This window comes from Chlorocebus sabaeus, chromosome 8 (assembly GCF_047675955.1).
Source record: "Chlorocebus sabaeus isolate Y175 chromosome 8, mChlSab1.0.hap1, whole genome shotgun sequence".
Classification (NCBI taxonomy): domain Eukaryota; kingdom Metazoa; phylum Chordata; class Mammalia; order Primates; family Cercopithecidae; genus Chlorocebus; species Chlorocebus sabaeus.
Window position 1 is genome coordinate 147,357,721 of NC_132911.1, and position 24,730 is coordinate 147,382,450.

The window sequence follows — 24,730 nt, forward strand, 5'->3', positions numbered from 1 at the left end:
AGTGGGAAATCAGGGGTCCCACAGCCTTCAGAGCTGAGAGCCCAGAGCCCCAAACAGAGATTTACTCGTGTATATTAACAGCAAGCCAGTCATTAGCATTGTTTCTATAGATACTAGATTAAAAGTATCCCTTGTGGGAAATGAAGTGATGGGCCGAAATAAAGGGATGGGTTGGGCTAGTTATCTGCAGCAGGAGCACGTCCTTCAGAAAGCGTGTGTAACTGTGTCATAGAGTGATAACATCCAGGCATTATTGCCAGCCAAGATTGATAAATATGCCCAATTAGTATAACTGTTCTCCGTGTCAGCCTTTGTTGAAGGAATACTCATGGCAATGGTGATCATCACTATCATAGCTACCATTAAATTACTCATTGTGACTAGCTGTCCTGCTTTCCTCAGGTTTTCTTCTGCCGTCGGTGACAGCTTCTTGATCTGTCCCCAGGTGGGTGGCTGTGTTCGACAGGTGTTGCTCATGACAGTTGGGGTCCTCCTCAGTGTCAGTCTCAACATGGCTGCAACCGGCGGGGGGGTACTCGGGATCCTCCCAGAATCTCTTCCTTGGCATCTGGCTCATGATAAGGTTTCAGGTGTCTTGATGGTATCCAAATCGGCTGCTGATTTTGACCTGGAGAAATATAAGCATAACCTCTACCCCAAGTTATTATTTTACCTATTTCCTAACTTTTTGTTATCGGATCTCTCCACCAAATCAATTGTTCTGCTTCTTTCTTTGCAGCTGGTTTCTGTAGATGCTGTTCAGCTGCTGATAACATCTGGCCTTTGGGCAGGCTCAAAAAATTGACAGTTAATAATGCTAGATTCAGTTGTGTATGGGCTGTCCCATAATCCCTATTTCTCCCCCTTTTTTGTTTTTGTCATCAGTTGTTTATCTGCATGAAATAGTAACTGAGCATTTTTAATTAACTGTGTGGAGTGAACCACATATGAAGAATCACAAATCACATTAATGGGCATATCAAAAGCAGTCAATACCTCAATTACAGCTACAAGCTCTGCTTTTTGAGCTGAAGTATAAGGCATCTGGAATACTTTTAAAACCAGAACAATAAGCTTTACCATTACGAGTCCCATCTGTGAAACAATGAAAACGCTTAGCAGGCTGCAGGTTGTTTACTGCAGGAATTGTACATGCAAACTGTTCACAGTCTTGCTCAGCTAAGGGCATAGTAAAAACAGTCTTTTAAATCTGTGACTATTAAAGGCCAATTTTTTGGAATTATAGCAGGAGAAGGCAATCCTGGCTGTAATGCTCCCATAGGTTGTATAATGGAATTGATGGCTCTTAAGTCAGTTAACATTCTCTGTTTACCTGATTTTTTCTTAATTACGAAAACTGGAGAATTCCAAGGGGAACATGTTGGAGCTCTGTGCCCATTTCCTTTTTTTTTTTTTTTTTGAGATGGAGTCTCGCTCTGTCGCCCAGGCTGGAGTGCAGTGGCGCAATCTCGGCTCACTGCAAGCTCCGCCTCCCGGGTTCACGCCATTCTCCTACCTCAGCCTCCCCAGTAGCTGGGACTACAGGCGCCCGCCACTGCACCCGGCTAATTTTTTTCTATTTTTTAGTAGAGACGGGGTTTCACCATGGTCTCGATCTCCTGACCTTGTGATCCGCCCGCCTCGGCCTCCCAAAGTGCTGGGATTACAGGCGTGAGCCACGGCGCCCGGCCGCCCATTTCCTAATTGTTCAGTAACTAATTCCTCTAACGCCTCCAGTTTCTCTTTACTTAGCGGCCATTGTTCTATCCAAATTGGCTTATCTGTTAACCATTTTAAAAGTACAGGTTCTGGAGGCTTAACAATGTCCACCATCAAAAATGATATCCTAATCTTTGGCGGGAACTTTGTCTTTCTGCTTGAAGCTGTTCTTTTAAACCTTGCAAATTTTTTTCTAGTCCCATACGAGGGACATACCCCATTTCATACATTGTATGTTGACTTTGAGGAATACATAATTGTTCTGCAATTAGAACTTGTGCTCCCCATTGTTGTAATAAATCTCTCCCCCATAAATTTATAGGTACAGAAGTTATAATTGATTGAATAGTCCCAGGTTGTCCATCGGGCCCTTCACAGTGCAAAATACAACTACTTTGATATACTTCAGGGGTTTTACTGAAAGGAATGAGGCACATCCCCCATATATCTCCCAACTTCCTGAGCCCAGCACAAATACATTCCTCCATATTTCTCTCAAAACTTCAGAAAAACATCACCTGGGAGATCTCCAATAAGGAATGCTAAATGTATAATGTTAACCAATTGTAATGCTGTAACTAAGAGAATTACCTTGTTCCCTGTAACTTTACATATCCTGTTTACATCGGGCTATAAAAAGCAAGCACTCGCATTGTTCGAGGCCCTCTTGTATGCTGTGGAATGGAGGGACCAAGTTCGAACTTGTAGTAAAGATCCTAGCCGCTTGGCTTTGACTCTGGACTCTGGTGGTCTTCTTTGGGGAACAAACGGTCTGGGTATAACATCTGGGGGCTCGTCCGGGATTCCCCAAGCCCACCAGACCCCTGGTCAACGGATCTACTAGGATCGATCTACTGATAGGTGAGCCGGCTCGTCTCCGTTTGTCTGTCTGTGTCTGTTCTGAATCTGAATCTGTGACTCGCGAGGTCTGAAACTGGAGCTGGCGCCATCCTGGTGGACGCGCTATAAGATAGCCAGCAGAGACTGGTAGGAGATGTCCCCTGGCTCTCGTCTGATCTAAATTGTGATCTGGGCTGTTGGAGCGCGATCACGACCCGAGCAGCTAACTCTGACCCGGGCTACCGGTGCGCGCTTGCGATCTGGGCTGCCGGAGCGCAATCGCAACCCAAGCGGCTAACTCTGACCCGGGCTACCGGTGCGCGCTTGCGATCTGGGCTGCCAGAGCGTGATCGCGACCCGAGCGGCTAACTCTGACCTGGGCTACCGGTGCGCGCTTGTGATCTGGGCTGCCGGAGCGCGATCGCGACCCGAGCAGCTAACTCTGACCCGGGCTACCGGTGCGCGCTTGCGATCTGTGCTACTGGAGCCGCTTGTGATCTGTGCTGCCTGAGCACCATTGCGATCCGAGCAGCTGATTCTGACCCAGGCTGCTGGAGCGCACTTGCGACTAGATATTATTATTAAGCCAGATTTCCTTTACAGGGATTCTAACCCATATTCCTTTACAGGAAGAGACTACAAATTAGTACAGGATGGGTAATACCCAGAGCACTCCCCTATCTCTCCTTACAAGTAATTTCAAAGATGTAAGAGCAAGGGGCCATGATCTTAGTTTGGAAATCAGGAGGGGAAAGCTCATTACCCTATGCCGCTCCGAATGGCCTGCCTTTGATGTGGGGTGGCCACCCGAAGGGACGTTCCGACTTGCTGTCATCACTAAAGTCCAAGATTTTCCTACCTGGGCGTGCAGGCCACTTGGATCAAATCCCATATATCCTCATATGGCAGGACCTAGTTGAGAACCCGCCTCCTTGGCTGTCACCTTTCCAATTAGCCCCTGAACCTTGTAAGGCACTGGTTGCTCGACCGCTAAAATCCAAGCAGCCGATTGCCCCCCCCATCCTGTTTTACCTGATAGCGGGGACCCACTGTTCACAGAACCCCCTCCGTACCCCTCTGGGCCATAGGCCCCCGCCCCCCGGGCTGAGCCGCGGGAGGGAGCAGGCGGATAGGTGGCGGCCGGCACACATGGACCCGCTGAGAGTGAAAGTAACTCTGAAGGGCTGGCGGGGCGGACGTGAGGGCGCACTTTGCGGGCTAGCCCCCCCAGCCGCCTGACTCCACAGTTGCTCTACCCCTTCGGGAAATAGGACCCCCAGATGACACGGGAATCCCCAGGCTCCAGTACTGGCCATTCTCTACCAGTGATCTGTATAACTGGAAGACCCAGAGTGCTTGGTTTTCAGACAACCCCAAAGATTTAATGGCTTTACTGGATAGTGTCATGTTCACCCACCAGCCCACTTGGGATGATTGTCAGCAGCTCCTCCAAATCTTGTTCACAACGGAAGAGTGAGAGAGAATACAGGTAGAAGCTAGAAAGCTGGTCCCGGGGGACGACGGTCAACCGACTGCCAACCCCGACCTCATAAATGCGACTTTTCCTCTGACCAGGCCGGCGTGGGACTACAACATGGCAGAAGGTAGGGGACGGCTACGCCTTTATCGTCAGACTCTAACGGCGGGTCTCCGGACAGCTGCTCGCAAGCCCACTAATTTGGCTAAAGTATACTCTGTTCTGCAGGGAAAGACAGAGAGCCCAGCTACCTACTTAGAAAGATTAATAGAAGCTTTTAGACAGTACACCCCCATAGACCCAGAGGCTCCAGGAAGTCAGGCAGCTGTTGTAATGTCTTTCGTAAATCAGGCAGTGCCAGACATTAAAAGGAAACTCCAGAAATTAGAAGACTTAGAGGGAAAGCGGATTCAGGACCTCCTTCAGATAGCCCAGCAGGTTTATAATAACAGAGATACTCCAGAGGAAAAGCAAATAAAGGCCACTGAAAAAATGACCAAAGTCCTGGCAGCAGTAGTACAGAAAGAGCATCTACAGCCAGAGAACACCCAACCTAGGCGGTTCCCCAGATATGATAATCTGAGCAAAGACCAATGTGCCTACTGTAAGGAAGCTGGCCACTGGGTAAGAGACTGCCCCAAAAAGAAACAACGAGGACAGGGACCCCCTAGGTCTACACCCATACTAGTCACTCAAGACGAAGACTAGGGAAGACGGGGTTCGGACCCCCTCCCCGAACCTAGGGTAACTTTGCAAGTGGAGGGGTCCCCAGTCCAGTTCTTGGTCAATACGGGAGCACAGCACTCAGTCCTAGTTAAAACTAATGGAAAATTATCCTCCAAGTCCTCGTGGGTACAAGGGGCCATAGGAGTTAAGAAATACCCATGGACAACACAAAGGACAGTAAACCTCGGAGCCAGGAATGTAACCCATTCTTTCCTGGTCATCCCTGAGAGCCCCTGTCCCCTATTAGGGAGAGACCTGTTAACTAAAATGGGAGCACAGGTCCATTTCCTCCCTGAGGGGCCCGTCATGACCAACTCCCACCATCGGCCCGTATCCGTCCTGACTATAACCCTAGAAGATGAGTACCGGCTCCACCAGGAGCTAGCGGCCCCTGACCAGGACATGGCAACCTGGCTCCAGCAATATCCAGAAGTTTGGGCGGAAACGGGGGGCTTAGGTCTAGCAAAACACCGTCCTGCCTTGTTTGTTGAACTTAAGCCTGGGACAGACCCTGTGCGGGTACGCCAATACCTGATGCCCCTAGAGGCCAGGAAAGGAATTGCCCCGCATATCCGCTGGCTCCTTGACCAAGGGGTCCTTCGCCCATGTCACTCGCTCTGGAATACTCCATTGTTGCCGGTACGAAAACCTAATAGTGGAGAATACAGACCTGTACAAGACTTAAGAGAAATCAATAAGAGGGTTGTGGACATACACCCAACTGTGCCTAACCCGTATACCCTCTCGAGTACCCTAAACCCTAAACATCAATGGTACACTGTTTTAGATTTGAAAGATGCTTTCTTCAGTTTGCCTTTAGCCCCTCAGAGCCAAAAGCTCTTCGCCTTCAAGTGGAATGACTCTGGAAGGGGCATAAGTGGCCAACTGACATGGACCAGGCTGCCGCAAGGATTCAAAAATCCCTTGTACCCACGAGGACTTGTCCAATTAAATGGCTGCTGCCCCCGTGTTGCCTGATACAAGGGTTTAGCCAGTTCTGCGAACCCAGGTATCCATAGTCTACAAAATCCCGCCGACCCCAGGAATTCCCTCACTTGTCGGGTGGATTGTGGCCCAGGGCATCAGAAACCAACCACTCCAACTGCTCAAGGCAACTTTCTGGCAGACCAAACTGCAAGAAATGTGGCAAAGGCTCCCAGCCAACTCCTTGCACTCCAGCTCCCTGACCCGGGCCCCCGGGACTTGTCATATTTCCCTGATTATTCAGAACAAGATCTCCAGTGGATTGACAAACTTCCCCTGAAACAGATCCAGAAGGGGTGGTGGACTGATACTAATGACCAAACCATCCTACCAGAAAAATTAGGACAAGTATTAGAACACATCCACCGAACCATCCACCTGGGTGCTCGGCAGATGATAGACCTGATCAGACGCTCTAAGCTCAAATTCAGACATGCAGCCTAGAAGGCCAGCAGCATCGTGGCAAGTTGCAAAGTCTGCCAGCTTAACAACGCCTACCCCCAATCCCAGACTGCAGCAGGAACAAGCCTCAGGGGAACCAGGCCTGGTATCTACTGGGAAGTAGATTTTACTGAAATAAAGCCAGGAAAGTACGGGTATCGGTACTTACTTGTCTTTGTAGATACTTTTTCAGGGTGGACTGAAGCATTCCCAACCAAAAGAGAAACTGCTCAGGTTGTAGCAAAGAAAATTCTGGAAGATATCCTTCCCAGGTATGGCTTCCCCGTCCAGATAGGGTCAGATAATGGGCCCGCCTTCGTCGCTAAGGTAAGTCAGGATTTGGCTTCCATCCTTGGGGCAAATTGGAAACTACATTGCGCTTACAGGCCCCAGAGTTCAGGACAGGTAGAGAGGATGAATCGGACCTTAAAAGAGACCTTAACTAAATTGACTATGGAGACTGGCGCTAATTGGGTGGTCCTTCTCCCCTACACTCTGTTCCGGGCCCGTAATACCCCTTACAGACTGGGCCTTACCCCTTACGAAATCATGTATGGCAGACCTCCACCCCTGGTTCCCAGCTTAAAAGACGATCTGCTTAAGTCTGAAAGAGAAAATGTCTCTGAATTCTTATTTTCCCTACAAGCCTTGCAGAAAATTCATCAAGAAATCTGGCCCAAGCTGAAGGAACTATATGAGACCGGTCCCCCACCGACACCCCATCCATACCAGCCGGGAGACTGGGTCCTGGTTAAGCGACACCGACAAGAGACCCTAGAACCCAGGTGGAAGGGACCACTCCAGGTACTCCTGACCACACCCACCGCCCTAAAGGTAGAAGGCATCGCATCGTGGATCCACTACACCCACATCAAGCCAGTGGACCCAACCTCCGACCTTCTGGGACCAATCACGGCAGCGGCTGAAGCACCGGCCACGTGGACTGTGGACAGAGCTAAGAACAACCCCTTAAAACTCACCCTGCACCGGCAACATAGCTCACTGCAAACATGCAGTTAGGTAGTCTAGACCTAACGTTAGCCGCCCTAGTGGCCGCTGGGGAAAACACCAAACCAGCATCTAATCCCTTTGTCTGGAGATTCTGGCTTTATGAAAACTGAACCCACCCTAGACAACCTCATAAGCCCGGGAAATTATTGGCCAGTGCTGATTGCCCCTCCTCAGGGTGCAATAGCCCAATCTTACTAAATTTTACTGGCTTTCAAATAGCCAAACCAGTGACACCAATAATATGTTTTGAGTTTGATCAGACTGAATACAATTGTAAACACTATTGGTGGCACCAAAATGCCGGCCGTCCTTATAACTATTGTAACATCCATAGGTCCCGTTATTGGGGAGAGAAAAAACAGTTAGACCCTAAGTGGCCCTTCCATCGTAGACGGGATGGAGACTTTTCATATACATGGATAGTTAGAGACCCCTGGAACTCCCGCTGGACCACGCCTCAACATGGGGCTGTATACTACTCCCCCTCCTCCACATGGCCTAGCAGTCACCTCTATCTGTGGCGAGGCCTAGTGCAAGTACTGCCCCGAGACCACGGGAATATCCAATGACAGGAAAACAGACTAACACAAGACTTACGTCCTTTCTCCTGGTTAAAATTATTACAAGAAGGACTAGAGCTTGCTAACCTTACAGGACTTCACAGCCTGTCTGGCTGCTTTCTGTGTGCCACCCTAGGGCATTCACCGCTAACCGCTGTCCCTCTGCCATGGGGATCCTCTACCTCTGCCCAAGCTAACAACCTCCGAAACCTCTCATATGCCCCTATCCTAAACGTGCCCCTATACCTAAACCCCAGTCAGAAGAAGTTTCCCTACTGCTTCTCAGGAACCAATTCCAGCCTCTGCAGCATCACTACAGTGCCCCCTAATATCACCCTAAGGGCTCCACCGGGCATATTCTTCTGGTGTAACGGGACATTATCTAAGGACCTATCTAGTCCCTCTGTTACCAACCTACTGTGTCTTCCTGTCACATTAGTTCCCCGGTTGACTCTACTAATTGCTGGCGAGTTCCTAGGGTACACCGGTAACTGGACTAGTACTGCTATTCACCCAGTCCCTAGACTGAGACCTGCACGAGCCATATTTCTCCCCCTCATTGCAGGAATCTCCCTCACCACATCCCTCATTGCAGCCAGGATGGCGGGGGGAGCCCTAGGTCACACCCTCATAGAAAGCAACAAGTGGTACCAACAATTTGCCGTTGCTATGGAGGAGTCAGCTGAGTCCCTTGCCTCCCTTCAGCGGCAGCTCACGTCCCTAGCCCAGGTAACCTTGCAGAACTGGAGGGCCCTAGACCTACTCACTGCTGAAAAAGGTGGTACATGTATGTTTCTGAAAGAAGACTGTTGTTTCTACATAAATGAATCAGGGCTTGTAGAAGGCCGGGTCCAACAGTTACGCAAGTTAAGCACTGAAGTAAAAACACAGCAGTTTGCTTCAGCTGCAGACCAATGGTGGAATTCCTCTATGTTTTCTCTGTTAGCCCCCTTCCTTGGACCCCTGCTAAGTCTACTATTTCTGCTGACCGTAGGACCTTGTGTTGTTAACAGAATTTTGCAGTTTGTCAGAGAAAGGTTTGACACTGTTCAGCTCATGGTCCTCAGAGCCCAATACCAACCTGTAAACGGTGAAACAGAGTCAAACTTATAAGACCCAAGATTGGCTCTAGAGTTACCTGAAAAGAAGGGGGGAATGAAAGGAATGAGGCACATCCCCCATATATCTCCCAATTTCCTGAGCCCAGCACAAACACATTCCTCCATATTTCTCTCAAACTTCAGAAAAACATCACCTGGGAGATCTCCGATAAGGAATGCTAAATGTATAATGTTAACCAATTGTAATGCTGTAACTGAGAGAATTACCTTGTTCCCTGTAACTTTACATATCCTGTTTACATCGGGCTATAAAAAGCAAGCACTCGCATTGTTCGAGGCCCTCTTGTATGCTGTGGAATGGAGGGACCAAGTTCGAACTTGTAGTAAAGATCCTTGCCGCTTGGCTTTGACTCTGGACTCTGGTGGTCTTCTTTGGGAACAAACGGTCTGGGTATAACATTACCAACTCCAACTATGTTAAATTGAGCAGGTTGAATTGGCCATGCAGACGGCCAGTGCTGTAGAGAAATGATTGAAATATCTGCTCCTGTATCTACCGAACCTTTAAATTTCTTTCCCTGAGTAGTTATTTCACAGGTAGAACTTTTTTTTTTTTTTTTTTTTTGAGACGGAGTCTCGCTCTGTCGCCCAGGCTGGAGTGCAGTGGCCAGATCTCAGCTCACTGAAAGCTTCGCCTCCCGGGTTTACACCATTCTCCTGCCTCAGCCTCCCGAGGAGCTGGGACTACAGGCGCCCGCCACCTCACCCAGCTACTTTTTTGTATTTTTTAGTAGAGACAGGATTTTACCATGTTAGCCAGGATGGTCTCGATCTCCTGACCTTGTGATCCGCCCGTCTCGGCCTCCCAAAGTGCTGGGATTACAGGCATGAGCCACCGCACCCAGCCTCACAGGTAGAACATTTATCAGTGATTTGATTTACCCAATAAGCTGCTTTGCCTTGTTTATTTGTGCTTCCAAATCCTCCTGTTCATTTAATTTCACTTTTTCCCATTCTCACATATGGCACAATCAGGAGCTGTGCTATGCGCTCTCCTGGCTCTGCTTTCCAGGGAACAGAAGTAGATATAACAATGTGAATTTCCCCGTTATAATCTGAATCAATGACTCTTGTATGTATTTGTACCCCTTTTAAACTTAAACTAGACCTTCCTAGACGTAATCCTCTTGTCTCTGCTGGCAAGGGTCCACAGACTCCTGTTGGGACGTTTTGCGGGAGTTCCCCAGGCAGAAGACTCACAGCTTTTGTGCAGCATAAATCTACTGCAGCACTACCGGCTGTGGCAGGGCACAGACATTGTACAGGGCTGAGGGAATGGCCTGAGCTGGAAATGCCCCGGTTTGGAATGGGGCCTGGGATGGGCCCCTCATGGCATTTCCCGAAATCAGGTTCCCATCTTTATCAAACTTAGAGTGACACTGACTAACCCAGTGTTTTCCTTTTTTACATTTTGGACATATTTCAGGCTCAGCAGTTTCCTTTTTTCCCCTATCTGGCGGCCTGACTCACTGATTTTTTTCTACATTCTTTTTTAGTATGACCATGCTTCCCACAGTTAAAACAAGCTCCAGGAAATGGAGTATTTCCTTTATCCACTCTCAGTCCTGCCACTGCCTGTGCTAGCAGAGTAGGCTTGTGCAGATTACCTCCGATACCATCACAGGCCTTGATATAATCAACTAAATGTGCTTTCCTGAATTTTAAAAAAAAAGGCCCAAATGTAGCTATAATATTTCCCTGTTGATCTTGGGGGTGTATTCTAAGAACTGCCAAGCCTCTAAATCACCCTCTCTTCTAGCTTGCTGAATTTCTGCCTGAATAGAACTGAGAGCGATCGCTTGAGGCACTGCTCGAACAGTCACTGGGGCAACTACTTTTCCCCCAGTGTCCTCTGGAAAAGAAGATCTGGAGGGTCTTTTTCTTCAAAATAATGAGGGGGTGTAGAAGGGTACAGATGAACCTCTCCCTCCTTTGCTGCTTTAGCTTTAGCTGGCAAATAAACCTGCTCTGTACCCTCTTCTGTTACTTCATTATACTCTCCTTCCTCCTCCTCATCAGTGTGAAAAAGCTCCAAGGTGGAATGAACCAGACCCCACACTTGTCCCATTGTTACCCTGATGCTTCCAAGCTCCCCTTCTTACTCACCACGGGCATTGCTTTAAGAGTACTTGGGTGTCCTTCATTTTAGTTCCACGTTCTCTAGCCATCGCTCCGGCAACCCTTCCACCTGGATTGGAGCTCCCACGATGGACGCCACTTGCCAAGACCAGTTCAGTCAGGGAGACGCTAACCCAGTGGCACTAGAGAAATTAAAGACACACACGCAGAAATATAGGGAAGTGAAGTGGGAAATGAGGGAGTCTCACAGCCTTCAGAGCTGAGAGCTCTGAACAGAGGTTTACCCACGTATTTATTAACAGCAAGCCAGTCATTAGCATTGTTTCTATAGATAACAGATTAACTAAAAGTATCCCTTATGGGAAATGAAGGGATGGGCCGAAATAAAGGGATGGGTCTGGCTAGTTATCTGCACTAGGAGCACGTCCTTAAGGCACAGATGGCTCATGCTATTGTTTGCTTTAATTGGTTTTCCGCCCTGGGCGGGTCAGGTGTTCCTTGCCCTCATTCTGGTAAACCCACAACCTTCCAGCATGGGTGTTTACAGCCGTCATGAACATGTCACAGTGCTGCAGGGATTTTGTTTATGGCCAGTTTTGGGGCCAGCTTATGGCCAGTTTTGGGGGGCTGTTCCCAACAGGTGAAGACTGCGCTGCAGGGCGTGGCTTCTAGGCTCTGGAGCTCTAGCACTGGCTTTTGGTTTGGGGACCCGCTGGGCCACTGTGAGGTGGGCTGGAGCTGCCCTTCACCGACTGCCTTGCCGCAGGAGCCCTGCTCTGTCTGGAGGGCCTCAGAGCACACCGGGCCCCTCCATAAGCCAGGTATGAGACTACCCGTCTCCTGCAGCAGGGCTCAGGGACCTCTCCATGGAGCCACAGGCGTGGGCTTGGGGAGAGGCCCAGAAGACAGAGGGTGGCACGGGGACCTGGGCCATCCTTGTGTCTTCTGGACCTGCCCAAGCCCAATCCTAGACTCCACTTCCATCTCCTAGTAAACTGCTGGCCCCTTGGATGTGCGACTGGTAGCTCCAACAGCACCCAGTCATGATGGGCAGCACCAGTCTCATAAACACCTTGGCCTCCACAGTCAGGGCCCAACACTTGTTTGGCACCACCTACTAGCTGGTAGAGTCCCCTGCCCTGTGCCAGCGCCCTTGGGCCTGGGCTGCACATCCTGCATTGTCTTGTATGTGATAAATATCAGCGTGCCCAGCCGTTCGGGGCCACTAACAGTCTCCGCGTCTTTTTTTTTTTTTTTTTTTTTTTTTGAGACGGAGTCTTGCTGTGTAGCCCGGGCTGGAGTGCAGTGGCCGGATCTCAGCTCACTGCAAGCTCCGCCTCCCGGGTTCACGCCATTCTCCTGCCTCAGCCTCCGGAGTAGCTGGGACTACAGGCGCCCGCCACCTCGCCCGGCTAGTTTTTTGTATTTTTTAGTAGAGACGGGGTTTCACCGTGTTAGCCAGGATGGTCTCGATCTCCTGACCTCGTGATCCGCCCGTCTCGGCCTCCCTAAGTGCTGGGATTACAGGCTTGAGCCACCGCGCCTGGCAGTCTCCGCGTCTTGATGGTAGTGGTCCCCTGGGTCCAGCTGTTTTCTCTTTATCTCTTTGTCTTGTGTCTTTATTTATTACAATCTCTCGTCTCGGCACACGGGGAGAACACTCGCTTAGCCCCACAGGGCTGGACCCTACACCCTTGATTGGCTGAAACTGAGTGACTGGTACCAGAGCAAGTGATAGTCTGTTCACACCTCCAGTTAGGTTACAGTTCACTTTGTAGGAGAAACCTTTAGGCCAACTTTAGGTTACGAGGGCCGGGCTCCGTGGCTCACGCCAGTAACCCCAGCACTTTGGGAGGCCAAGGCAGGCGGATCACCTGAGGTCGCAGTTCAAAACCAGCCTGGCCAACATGGTGAAACTCCTGTCTCTACTAAAAAAACAAAAAAATCAGCCGGTCGTGGTGGCGTTTGGCTGTGATGGGGAGGGACCTGCTGGCCGGGGCAGAGCCACAGGCCGGGCCAGACGGGCGGCCTGGACGGACAGCGCGCACCACCGAGACGTGGGCTCCTAGAGGGGCCGGAAGCTGTCGGATAACAACTTCCGCTGGGGAAGTTTGTAAAAGTCTGGGCTACCGGCGCGGCGTAGCGGATGCAGCATCCTTGTTGAGGACGCCCTGGTGGTGAGTGCGCCGTGTCCCCGCCGCCCCTCTGTCCCTGCGTCCCTGGGTCGTGGGCTGTCTGACCTTCTAATTCTGCGGCCGCCCCAGGGCTGTGAAACCCAGCGTGGCGGCTGCTGGGACAGACCCGGGAGGCTGCCTGTGACCCGGGCTATTCGGGGGCTGTTCTTCGGCTTCTTCCGGCTCAGCCTCCTCTTCTCTCCTCGCCCCTTACACTTGCAGGTTTGTCAGGACCCAGTTGTGTATCCTCTTGAAGCTGGTTTCTCCCCGGCTGACCCCGTCCACGATCGTGACCGCATTATCCCTCATAGACACTTTCCACACCTGTGCCTCCAGCCCGCACCGCTCCGGTGAGACCCAAGCGCTTAGACTTAGTTCATAACACTCAAAGCTCCCCTGCCCCAGGCTGAGCTCCTGTAACCTCCACCCCCCACCCACTGGTCCTCCCAGGCATTCCACCGCGAAGGGGAGGAGGCAGAAACCCGAGATTCACTGCTTCCCCTTTCCTGCCCACGCCCAGCCGCACAGTCAGTCACTGGTGCGTTAGCTCCGTAACTGAACCATTTGCCTCCTTGCCATTCCCACCCTGTAAGTCCCAATCCTGGCTCTTCCTCTCTCACCTGATCGCCTCCCTATGTCTCTTCCTCTCTCACCTGATCGCCTCCCTATGGCTCTTCCTCTCTCACCTGATCGCCTCCCTATCTTCTCCCCACCCCCATCTTGTTTTGCTGCTTTCTCATTTGTTCATCACAGAGGATCTTTTTAAAAATGTAGCTTAGCCAGGAGAGGTGACTCCCGCCTGTAATCTCAGCACTTGGGAGGCCGAGGCAGGTGGATCATTGAGTCCAGGAGTTCGAGACCAACTTGGCCAGCATGGTGAAACCCCGTCTCTACAAAAAATACAAAAATTTAGCCGGGTGTGGTGGTGTGCACCTGTAATCCCAGTTACTCTGGGGAGGCTGAGGCAAGAGAATCGTTTGAACCTGGGAGACAGAGGTTGCACTGAGCGGAGATCACGCCACTGCACTCCAGCCTGGGCAACAGAGCGAGACTTCATCTCATTAAAAAAATAATAATAATAATAATACATTTTAAAAATGTAGCTTAGGCCAGATGCTGTGGCTGACGCCTGTAACCCCAGCACTTTGGGAGGCCGAGGCCAGGGGATCTCTTGGGGCCAGGAGTTTGAGATCAGTCTGGGCAATATAGTGAGATCCCCTCTCTGCAAAAAATTTAAACAATTGCAGGACATGGTGGTGCATGCGATTTTGGTTCCAGCTACTGGGGAAACTGAGGTGGGAGGATTACTTGAGCCCAGGAGGTCGAGGCTGCAGTGAGCTGTGATTGGGCTACCACACTCCAGCCTGGGTGACAGAGCGAGACCCTGCCTCAGAAAAAAAAAATCCTGTGTTAATTTGCCTGGGGAAAAAAAGCAGCTATGACAGTATCCTTCTGTTCTCCTGTATTAAACTTCTGTCGCATTACACATGAAACCATGGCTCAGAATGCCTTGAATAATCTGACCTTAGCCCCTTTTCTGGCCTATCTCACGGTTCTCCCCGACTCTGCTTTCCAGGCTGGGAAGCCCAGCCCAGGTTGTAGTGCAAACACAGCTGTTCAGCTGAGGGGAACTGGTGTTTTTGTTTTTGTTTGAGACAGAATCTTGCTCTGTCCCCCAGGCTGAAGTGCAGTGGCACAATCATGGCTCACTGCAACCTCCGCCTCCCTGGTTCAAGCAGTTCTCCTGCTTCAGCCTCGTGAGTAGCCCAGCTAATTTTTTGCACTTGTCGTAGAGACGAGGTTTCACCATGTTAGCCAGGCTGGTCTCAAACTCCTGACCTCAGGTGATCCACCTGCCGTGGCCTCCCAAAGTGCTGAGATTACAGGCGTGAGCCACTGCACCTGGCCGGGAGCTGTTATTTTTATCACTGTGGTCATTGCTACTTGCTAGAGGAACTCAGCAAGTCGTTTGATTGGAAAACACCACCCATGACCCGTGTGCTCAATGTGCCTTTTCATGTTTTTATAGACCGTTGTATCACTTTGGTTGAAGTGTCTGTTCTAATATTTTGCCCAGTTTAAATTTTATTTTTCTTTTTTATTGATTTGTAGGAGTTACAGTTCTTTATATAAGTCGTTTGTCAGATACATGTATTGGGAATATTTTCTCTTATTCTGTGGCTTGCCTTTGTGTCTCTTTTTAAAAAAATTTTTTTTAATTAAATAGTAGAGACAGAGGTCTCCCTATCATGCCCAGGCTGGTCTCAAACTCCTGGCCTCAAGCAATCCTCCTGCCTTAGCTTCCCAAAGTGCTGGGATTACAGGCATGAGCCACTGCACCCAGTCTCCTTTATTTTTTTTCTTGACTGCCATGATAAACAAAAATGTTTAATTCTGATAAATCCAATTTGTGATTTTTTTTTTTTTTTCTTGAGACAGAGCTTTGCTCTTGTTGCCCAGGCTGGAGTGCAGTGGTGCGACCTTGGCTCACCACAACTTCCACCTCCCGGGTTCAAGCAAATCTCCTGCCTTAGCCTCCTGAGTAGCTGGGATGACAGGCATGCGCCACTATGCCCAGCTAATTTTGTATTCTTAGTAGAGAAGAGGTTTCTCCCTTCTCGACTGAAGAGAGAGCCTGTTGGCCAGGCTGGTCTCGAACTCCCCACCTCAGGTGATCCGCCCACCTCAGCCTCCCAGAGTGCTGGGATTACAGGCGTGAGCCACTGCACCCAGCCTGAATTTGTAATTTTTTAAAAATGCTTTTGGGGATCCATGAAGGAAATGTTTGCCTACCCCAATGTTGTGAGGACAGTCTCTCTGTGTCACCCAGGCTGGAGTGCAGTGGCACAATCTTGGCTCACTACAACTTCTACCTCCAATTTGTGAATTTTTTTTTTTTTTTTTGAGATGGAGTTTCGCTCTTGTTGCCCAGGCTGGAGTGCAATGGTGCGATCTTGGCTCACCGCAACCTCCATGTCCTGGGTTCAAGCGATTCCCCTGCCTCAGCCTCCCAAGTAGCTGGGATGACAGGTGCCTGCCACCATGCCTGGCTACTTTTTGTATTTTCAGTAGAGACGAGGTTTCACCATATTGGCCAGGCTGGTCTCAAACTCTCCACCTCAGGTGATCCACCTGCCTCAGTGCCCCAAAGTGCTAGGATTCTAGGCATGAGCCACCACGCCCGACCTACTTCTTTATTTGTAATCTTATGGCTTTATGTATTTTTTCTACCTCCTTGCACTGGCTCAGGCCTCCAATAAGGTGATAAAGAGAAGCAGTGGGTACACAGCCCTGCTTGTTCCTGGTCTCAGAGGGAAAGAGTTCCATAGTGGCCCATGAAGCAGGTTGTTGGTTGCAGGTTTGCCGGGATGAGGAAGTTTTCTTCTGTTCCTTGTTTGCCGAGAGTTTTTGTTGGGATTAGGTCTTGAGTTTTAATAAATGCCTTTTCTGCATCTATTGAGATAATAGCTGTCATATGGTTTTCTCCTTTATTCTGTTAATGTGGTTAGTTACGTCGTTTTCAAATGTTCGGGAAGTCATTGTGATTAAAGTTGATGCCATGCTGTTGAAAGGGTGAAAAAAAAATCTCAAGTTGAAAAGTATATTCCTGAAAACATGTAGCAGTTAATGTAGCCACCCGTGAGTGTCAGAAGGAGAAAGGGAAGGTCTGTGTACCTGCTGTGCTGGAGGTGGGAGGGACGAGGGGCAGGGGTGAACACCGAGGGAGCTGCCCCCTGCAGTGAGTGTTGAACACACGTGGTGGAGGGAGCCTCCTGGGCACCAGCTGCAGCTAATGGGGATCAAACCAGCTGTGTACTCTTAGGGTCCACGTCACTTGGTCATGACCGAGAATTCTTTTTATAAACTGCTGGATTTGGCTTCCTAATATTTTTTGAGAATTTGTGTTTATGAGAGTTTGATAAGTAATTTTTTTGTAATATCTTTTTCTTTTTTTTTTTTTTTTTTTTTTTTTTTTGAGACAGGGTCTCAGTCTGACACCTAGGCTGGAGTGCAGTGGCATGAGCTCAGCTCACTGCAACCTGTGCCTCCCGTATTCAAGCAATACGCCCACCTCAGCCTCCTGAGCAGCTGGGACTGCATATGTCCACCGCCACACCCTGCTAATTCTATTTTTTATAGAGACAGATTGGGCAACTCCTGGCCTCGAACAGTCCTCCTGCCTCAGTCTCCTAGAGTGTTGGGATTATAGGTGTGAGCCACTGTGCTTGGCCCCTTGTAATATCTCTATCAGGTTTTTGGTTTGGGTTTTGCTGGCCTGATTAAGATAGACTGAATAGGCCGGGCGTGGTGGCTCAAGCCTGTAATCCCAGCACTTTGGGAGGCCGAGACGGGTGGATCACGAGGTCAGGAGATCGAGACCATCCTGGCTGACACAGTGAAACCCCATCTCTACTAAAAAATACAAAAAACTAGCCGGGCGAGGTGGCGGGCGCCTGTAGTCCCAGCTACTCGGGAGGCTGAGGCAGGAGAATGGCGTAAATCCGGGAGACGGAGCTTGCAGTGAGCTGAGATCTGGCCACTGCACTCCAACCTGGGCCACAGAGCGAGACTCCGCCTCAAAAAAAAAAAAAAAAAAAAAAAAAAAAGACAGACTGAATAGTGTCTGCTCTTCCTCTGTTCACTAAGTAGCTTCTAAGATCAGTACTGTGCTTCCGTAGGCTTTGGCGGAGCTTACCAGGGAACCCAGTTGGGTGTGGTATTTTCCTCATGGGAAGGGTTCAAGTTACATTTTCAATTCCCTTATCAGAAGAAAGGCTGTGTGGCTTCCCTTTCGTCAGTTTCATAATCCTGTGTTTTTTGTGGAGTTTGTCCGTTTCATCTCAGTTGCTGAACCTGTTTGCATGAGTTGCTCCTGACAGCCCTTTATGATACTTCCGTGTCTGTAGGGTCTAGAGCAACATCTCCTCCCCTCCCCTGACAAGGTAACCAGGCATGGGCCATCTTCCTCCAGCTGGTTCTGTCTCTTCTCAGGGGCGCCTGTGAGGCTGGCCTCTTCTGCATATTGGGGCTCTGAGCTTTACTCAGGAAGGAGGCAAGACCCACTGTGGCAGGAGGGCAGTGGGATGCCAGGGTGGTTCTCCACAGACCTGGGGGTAGAAGCTGGATCTCAGTGGGCCCGAACCCTAAGGTTTAGGGGAGCTCGTGGCTTGACCTGGAGACTGAGTGAAGATTAATGGGATTTCTTGGGGCTTTTTTTTTTTTGAGACAGGGTCTCAGTCTGACACCCAGGCTGGAGTGCAGGTGGGTGAAAACTTTCCCCCAGGTTTTCACTTCGGGGAAGGCTGCCAGGTGGCCTCCTCATAGTGTACCCGAGAGCATCCTCCGGGCACAGCACCGCGGGAACGGCTGCATGCCTGTCTCCTGAGGAGGAGCCCCAGACGCCTCAGTTGCAGTTAGACTCTCCGGTCATGTGTTTGCAGCCAGCAGTGGCTGGCGTCTCTCCTCCTCTGGTGACAGGCCTGGCTTGCTGTCTGGTATTTCAGAGTTCTTGTGTGTGGCAGGTGGCACACCGCACCCAGCTGTCCCTTAAAGATATGTTGACTCCTCAGCACTGCCAAATTTCCCCACACCTGGTGGCTGTCGGTAGTTACAGAGCAGACCCTGCGTGTGCATCACTCATTTTTCCTGAATTCCCCTTGATTTGCTGAGTGGGGGGCTCCTACGGTCAGGTGGGGTGGGCATTCCTGGGCCGGCTACGCCCGCTTACATTTCTTTTCTCCGAAGATCTGCCCTCCTTGGCGCTGTGCTTCCCCAGAGGTGTGGCCTCGCTGTTCCCATGGACATGGCCCAGGTGAGCCCTGCCGCTGCCGAGCGCAGCCTCCCTTCTGCCCTGCTGGCTGCCTGAGACCCCAGCACACACGCGGGGAGGGTCTGTGGCAGCAGCTTCCCTGGCACTGTGCCCATGTCTGCCCTTTTGCCTTCTCTCTTAAGGGGTGGGGAAAGAGAAAAGAAAATTGGGGCTGGGTGCATTGCCTCATGCCTGTAATCCCAGCACTTTGGGAGGCTGAGGTGGGTGGATCACAAGGTCAGGAGATTGAGACCATCCTGGCTAACATGGTGAAACCCCGTCTCTACTAAAAATACAAAATATTAGTTGGGCGTGGTGGCGGACACCTGTAGTCCCAGCTACTCGGGAGACTGAGGCAGGAGAACTGCTTGAACCTGGGAGTTGGAGCTTGCAGTGAGCCGAGATCACGCCACCGCTCCAGCCTGGTGACAGAGCGAAACTCCATCTCAAAAAAGAAAAGAAAGAAAAGAAAATTGGATTCATTGACACTAGGAGAGTAGTGGCTGTTGTAGGAAAATAGACTAGATTCTCTTAGTCCACTAGAGCTGCCGTAACCAAGTACAACACACCGGGCAGTTTACAGACGTGCACTTCCTCTGTTCTGAAGGCTGATGTCCAAGATCAGAGTGCTGCAGATCTGGTTTCTGGCGGGGCCAGTGGCCTGCTTGCAGACAGCCACTGTTGTGCTGTGTTGACTCGTGTTCGGTGAGGGAGGCGGGGAGCTCTCTGGAGTCTCCTGTGAGGACCGGGCCCATGGGTCAGGGCCCCACCCTTCTGACCTCACTTAACCTTAATCTCTTCCACAGAGGCCCATTTCCAGACACAGCCACTCGGGGCTCCGGGCTTCAGTATATGGATTTAGGGGACGCAAACAATCAGTCCACAGCAGGGCCACCCTGATTCCCCCTTCCCGCCCAGACCTGTGGGCTGAGCCTTCTTTTTCTTGGGAATGGCCACTTCGGGAGCTGTGTGTGTTGCAGGAGCCGGTGACCTTCAGGGACGTGGCCATCTACTTCTCAAGGGAGGAGTGGGCGTGTTTGGAGCCCAGCCAGAGGGCCCTCTACCGGGACGTGATGCTGGACAACTTCAGCAGTATGGCTGCCCTGGGTGAGCGCGGGCCGAGTGCTGCGTGAGCGTGGGGTGAGCGCGGGCCGAGCGTGGGGTGAGCGTGGGGTGAGCGCGGGCCGAGTGCGGGGTGAGCGTGGGGTGAGCATGGGGTGAGCGTGGGGTGAGCGCGGGCCGAGCGCGGGGTGAGCGTGGGGTGAGCGTGGGGTGAGCGTGGGGTGAGCGCGGGCCGAGTGCGGGCCGAGCGTGGGGTGAGCGTGGGGTGAGCGCGGGCCGAGTGCGGGCCGAGCGTGGGGTGAGCGTGGGGTGAGCGCGGGCCGAGTGCGGGCCGAGTGCGGGGTGAGCGTGGGGTGAGCGTGGGGTGAGCGCGGGCCGAGCGTGGGGTGAGCGTGGGGTGAGCGTGGGGTGAGCGCGGGCCGAGTGCGGGGTGAGCGTGGGGTGAGCGTGGGCCGAGTGCGGGGTGAGCGTGGGGTGAGCGTGGGGTGAGCGTGGGGTGAGCGTGGGCCGAGCGTGGGGTGAGCGCGGGCCGAGTGCTGCGTGAGCGCGGGGGTGAGCGCGGGCCGAGCGCGGGGGTGAGCGTGGGGTGAGCGCGGGCCGAGCGTGGGGTGAGCCTGGGGTGAGCGCGGGCCGAGTGCTGCGTGAGCGTGGGGTGAGCGCGGGCCGAGTGCTGCGTGAGCGTGGGGTGAGCATGGGGTGAGCTCTGCTGCTGCCTCAGCGCCTGGCTGCTCCAGGATGGTCGTGGAGCCTCCCAGCCAAGGGGGCTCAGAAGCTGGAAGTTCTTGGCCTGTGTAGACAGAGGGGCCCACTCAGCGTTTCTCTCAGGCTCCCTGGAGGCATCCTCATCTTCCTTCCTGTGACCTTGCCAGGGCCTTCCGTGGGCCTTGGTGTCCAGGCCCCTCCCTTCCTGTCATCTCTGCTTCAGGGTAGCTTCTCCAGGGCCGCCCCGAGGGCTGGGCTTGCCTGGCCTCTTAGGCTAATGCAGAACTGCTCTGAGCCTCAACCCTCACTTTGTCCTCAGTACAAGTAAAATAGAACCTTTTCTCTCCTTTGAAAAGGATTTTGCAGCCCCAGACCGGACCTCGTCTCTCGCCTGGAACAGTGGGAGGAGCCGTGGGTTGAAGACCGGGAGAGCCCTGAGCTCCAGGCAGTGCAGAGGGGCCACTGGCCAGGTGAGTGCTGGGTTGTTTGGGCTCGGCTGGCCCCGTCCCTGCGGCCACAGCTCCTGGGTGAGTGCTCAGCACACTGCAGTGACCGAGGGTGCGTCCTTCCCATGGGAGAGTGGGACACACAGCCGCTCCCTAACTTAGGCCTTAGAGACATGGGGCAGCCACGCTCCTGCCCTGATGGCCCTGGCCAGGGGCCGGGGCTCGTAAGGCACGGTGGTGCAGGATGACGTACAGCTGCAGCTTGGGAGGGGCCTGAGGCCAGAGTGACACTTGAAGGCTGCACCTAGCCACCCAGGTGCTGTCTGGCGGAGGCCGTTTGTGTAGGTGTCTGAACTCCCTGTGATGGCCACGTGGGGCCACAGGCCTGGTACTGACTGCACGTGAGGGTCTCCAGGGTACTGACCGGTGCTGACTGCACGTGGCTCTGGGTAGGAGTTTGCTCCACATCCCTGTTTGCAAAACTGGGACAGTGGCCGTGCTTCCCTCCATTAGGTGAGGGGTGCTCTTGGGCCAGTGGTCAGAAGGGGTTTGCTTTTTACTTAGATTTTCAGAATGGGATGGAGCAGCTATGTGAACACGAGCCCTGGGAAGTCCCTGGGCCTGTGGAGCCCCCGGCTGGGGAGTGTCGGGTCCCTGGGCCTGTGGAGCCCCTGGCTGGGGAGTGTCGGGTCCCTGGGCCTGTGGAGTCCCCGGCTGGGAAGTGTCGGGTCCCTGGGCCTGTGGAGCCCCCGGCTGGGGAGTGTCGGGTCCCTGGGCCTGTGGAGTCCCCAGCTGGAGGGAGCTATGGCTCCGAGGCTGAGTGGTTGAGAATCACGTGGAGCTACCCATCTTCCAGATGATATCCTGGCACCACCTCCACCTGCATGAGCGGGGCTTGCTGGCGTGGACAGGGTGAAAGGACATTCTCTTGGCCCAGTTGCTTCTGTTGATTGGCAGCCATGTGTCGGTGCTCCCTCACGTAGCAGTGCCAGGTGTCCTGCGTGCCACCGGGGCTGGGGAACCATCTGAGCTCATCTTGGTTTCCGCTGTTGATCTTTGTGGCTCATCTGTGTTTCTTTGAACGAGTTTTCCTGATCACTTGTAGCCACGTGGAATGAGCTGAGTAGATAGAAGCCAGTTGACGCACACAGCAGGAGGCACTGCCTGGCCATGGGCCACTGGCTTCTGTGTAAGGGTATCTGTTCCTTCCACAGGGGCAAGGAAATCTGCAGACCCCAAGAGACACTGTGACCATCCAGCTTGGGCTCATAAGAAAACCCATGTGAAGCGAGAAAGAACCAGGGAGGGAAGCAGCTTTCAGAAGAGCTTCGGGGTGGACACGGATGACGGGCAGCTTCCCAGAGCTGCTCCAGAAAGGACAGACGCCAAGCCCACGGCTTTTGCTTGTCAGATGCTCACGAAGTGTTGTGGGCAGCGGCCGGGCCGCAGAGAGCGCCGGAAGCAGTGCGCCATGGAGCTGTCGTTCATCTGCGGCACGTGCGGGAAGGCGCTCAGCTGCCACAGCCGGCTGCTCGCTCACCAGACGGTGCACACGGGGACCAAGGCCTTCAAGTGCCCCGAGTGCGGCCAGACCTTCCGGTGGGCTTCAAACCTGCAGCGTCACCAGAAGAACCACACGCACGAGAAGCCCTTCTGCTGCGAGGCTTGTGGGCAGGCGTTCAGCCTGAAGGACCGCCTGGCCCAGCACCGCAAGGTCCACACCGAACACAGGCCCTACTCGTGTGGCGACTGTGGGAAAGCCTTCAAGCAGAAATCCAACCTCCTCAGACACCAGCTGGTGCACACCGGGGAGCGGCCGTTCTACTGCGCGGACTGCGGCAAGGCCTTCCGGACCAAGGAGAACCTCAGCCACCATCAGAGGGTCCACAGCGGGGAGAAACCCTATACCTGTGCCGAGTGTGGCAAGTCCTTCCGGTGGCCCAAGGGCTTCAGCATCCACCGGAGGCTGCACCTGACAAAGAGGTTCTACGAGTGCGGCCACTGCGGGAAAGGATTCCGTCACCTGGGCTTCTTCACGCGGCATCAAAGAACTCACAGGCACGGGGAGGTGTAGGGGCCCCTGAAGCGTGGGGTGCTGTACCGCTGTGGGAGTACTGGGCCCTGAGGGAGAGCTGCAGTGAGAAGTTGCTCTTCAGCCTGGAAAATCAGCCTGAAAAGAAGCCTTCTCAGTCCTCAAAGCTCTCCAGTCCCCCGAGAAGTTTTACTGGGAAAACTGCCAGGTGGGAGAAGCGAATCCATGGGTACGCCGGAGATGGTGGGGGCTCTGGAGATGGCAGGGGCTGCACCCCAGTGCCGGGCACCCTGGGGATGTGCTGAGAGCATGTGTGACCACAGAGCCACATGCCAGGCCAGGCGCAGAGGTGGAGAAGCCTGCCCGGTGCTCACAGCTGTCTGGCTTAGGGACTCCACCCTGGCCCTGAGTCGCTGTCTGCTGGGCCTTTCCTTCCTGGCTCTGCACTCCATGTTTGCTGCCTGGTCTGGCTTCCCTTCCTGTCAATGTCTTGGGCGAGGCATTGCACAGAGGCAAAGACCCTCCTGCAGCCTCTTCACTGGGCCATAGAAACAAGAGCCTTTGTAATACTGAGCCTTATTCAAGGATTAGGGAGTGGTGCTCAGCCGGTTAGGTCAGGGCCACCCCCAGTGTTGCGGGGATGGCCCCCACCTAGCTCTGTTGGTCAGAGCCTGGGTCACACACCTGAAATTGGCAGATCGAGTTGGGTCTCAGGGCAGTGAGGTGGCCATATTCACCATAGTGCATTTTGTGGAGAAGAGGTGACCTCTTTGTTTGAAACTTAAGGTGTCCTATCCAGCCAGAAATAAAAATCTGCCAGTGGTGATCCCAAGGGAAGACCCCTGTGGAAATGGATCGGGGACACTGCCGTGTTTCAGGTTAGCTGAATTGTTGAAGGATTTTTGCTTTTGACTGTTTTTCTTTAAGAATTGCAGCCAGGCCAGGCGCGGTGGCTCACGCCTGAAGTTCCAGCTAGTCGGGAGGCTGAGGCAGGACAATCGCTTGAATCCAGGAGGTGGAGGTTGTAGTGAGCCAAGGTTGTGCCACTGCATTCCAGCCTGGGGAGCAAGACTGAAACTCTGTCTCAAAAAAAAAAAAAAAAAAAAGATTTCCAGCCAACACATGCACACGTAATGCTGGAATCAGAAACGAGTTTACAAGAAACAGGGGGACCAGGAGAAGGTTGAACACACCAAGAGGAAGCCCCGAGCCAGACCCGGCCGGAGATGCCACCAGAAGGCAACCTTTCCTCTGGAAGCCGGGCACACAGAAAGGCCGAGCAGGCTGTATGTGACCCTGATATGAACAAACCAAGTGCAAAGTCACTTTTGAGACAATCGTGGAAATGTGGGCAGGGGCTGAGTCGGGCGGGTGGGCTGAGTCGGGCGGGTGGGCTGAGTCGGGTGGTTGGGCTGTGAGTCGGGCGGGTGGACTGAGTCGGGTGGGTGGACTGAGTCGGGTGGGTGGGCTGAGTCGGGCGGGTGGGCTGTGAGTCGGGCGGGTGGGCTGTGAGTCGGGTGGGTGGGCTGAGTCGGGCGGGTGGGCTG

At 52.6% G+C, this 24,730-nt stretch overlaps 1 protein-coding gene and 1 long non-coding RNA gene across 3 annotated transcripts; one reads left to right on the plus strand and one right to left on the minus strand.

Moving 5' to 3' along the window:
* On the minus strand, nt 1-13,790 carry LOC140712254 (uncharacterized). The gene is made up of 3 exons (XR_012093794.1): nt 13,753-13,790; nt 10,986-11,140; nt 1-628 (listed from the first exon to the last, which is right to left on the minus strand). It is a non-coding gene; the product is annotated as an uncharacterized lncRNA (long non-coding RNA).
* On the plus strand, nt 12,799-24,034 carry ZNF707 (zinc finger protein 707). Of its 2 annotated transcripts, XM_038000033.2 has the most exons (6): nt 12,799-13,135; nt 13,355-13,482; nt 18,878-18,944; nt 19,922-20,048; nt 21,062-21,175; nt 22,366-24,034. In XM_038000033.2, the coding sequence occupies exons 3-6, from the start codon at nt 18,930-18,932 to the stop codon at nt 23,223-23,225; spliced, it is 1,116 nt and encodes a 371-aa protein (XP_037855961.2). In that variant the 5' UTR covers nt 12,799-13,135; nt 13,355-13,482; nt 18,878-18,929; the 3' UTR covers nt 23,226-24,034. The 2 variants fall into 2 exon arrangements, with proteins under 2 accessions (XP_037855961.2, XP_072874579.1); XM_073018478.1 differs by lacking the exon at nt 18,878-18,944.
* Nucleotides 24,035-24,730: the final 696 nt, after the last annotated feature.

Coding starts and splice junctions, on each gene's coding strand:
- ZNF707 (XM_038000033.2), top strand. Junction 20,049..21,061: donor CAGCAGTATGGCTGCCCTGG/GTGAGCGCGGGC, acceptor TCCTTTGAAAAG/GATTTTGCAGCCCCAGACCG. Junction 21,176..22,365: donor GCAGAGGGGCCACTGGCCAG/GTGAGTGCTGGG, acceptor TTCCTTCCACAG/GGGCAAGGAAATCTGCAGAC.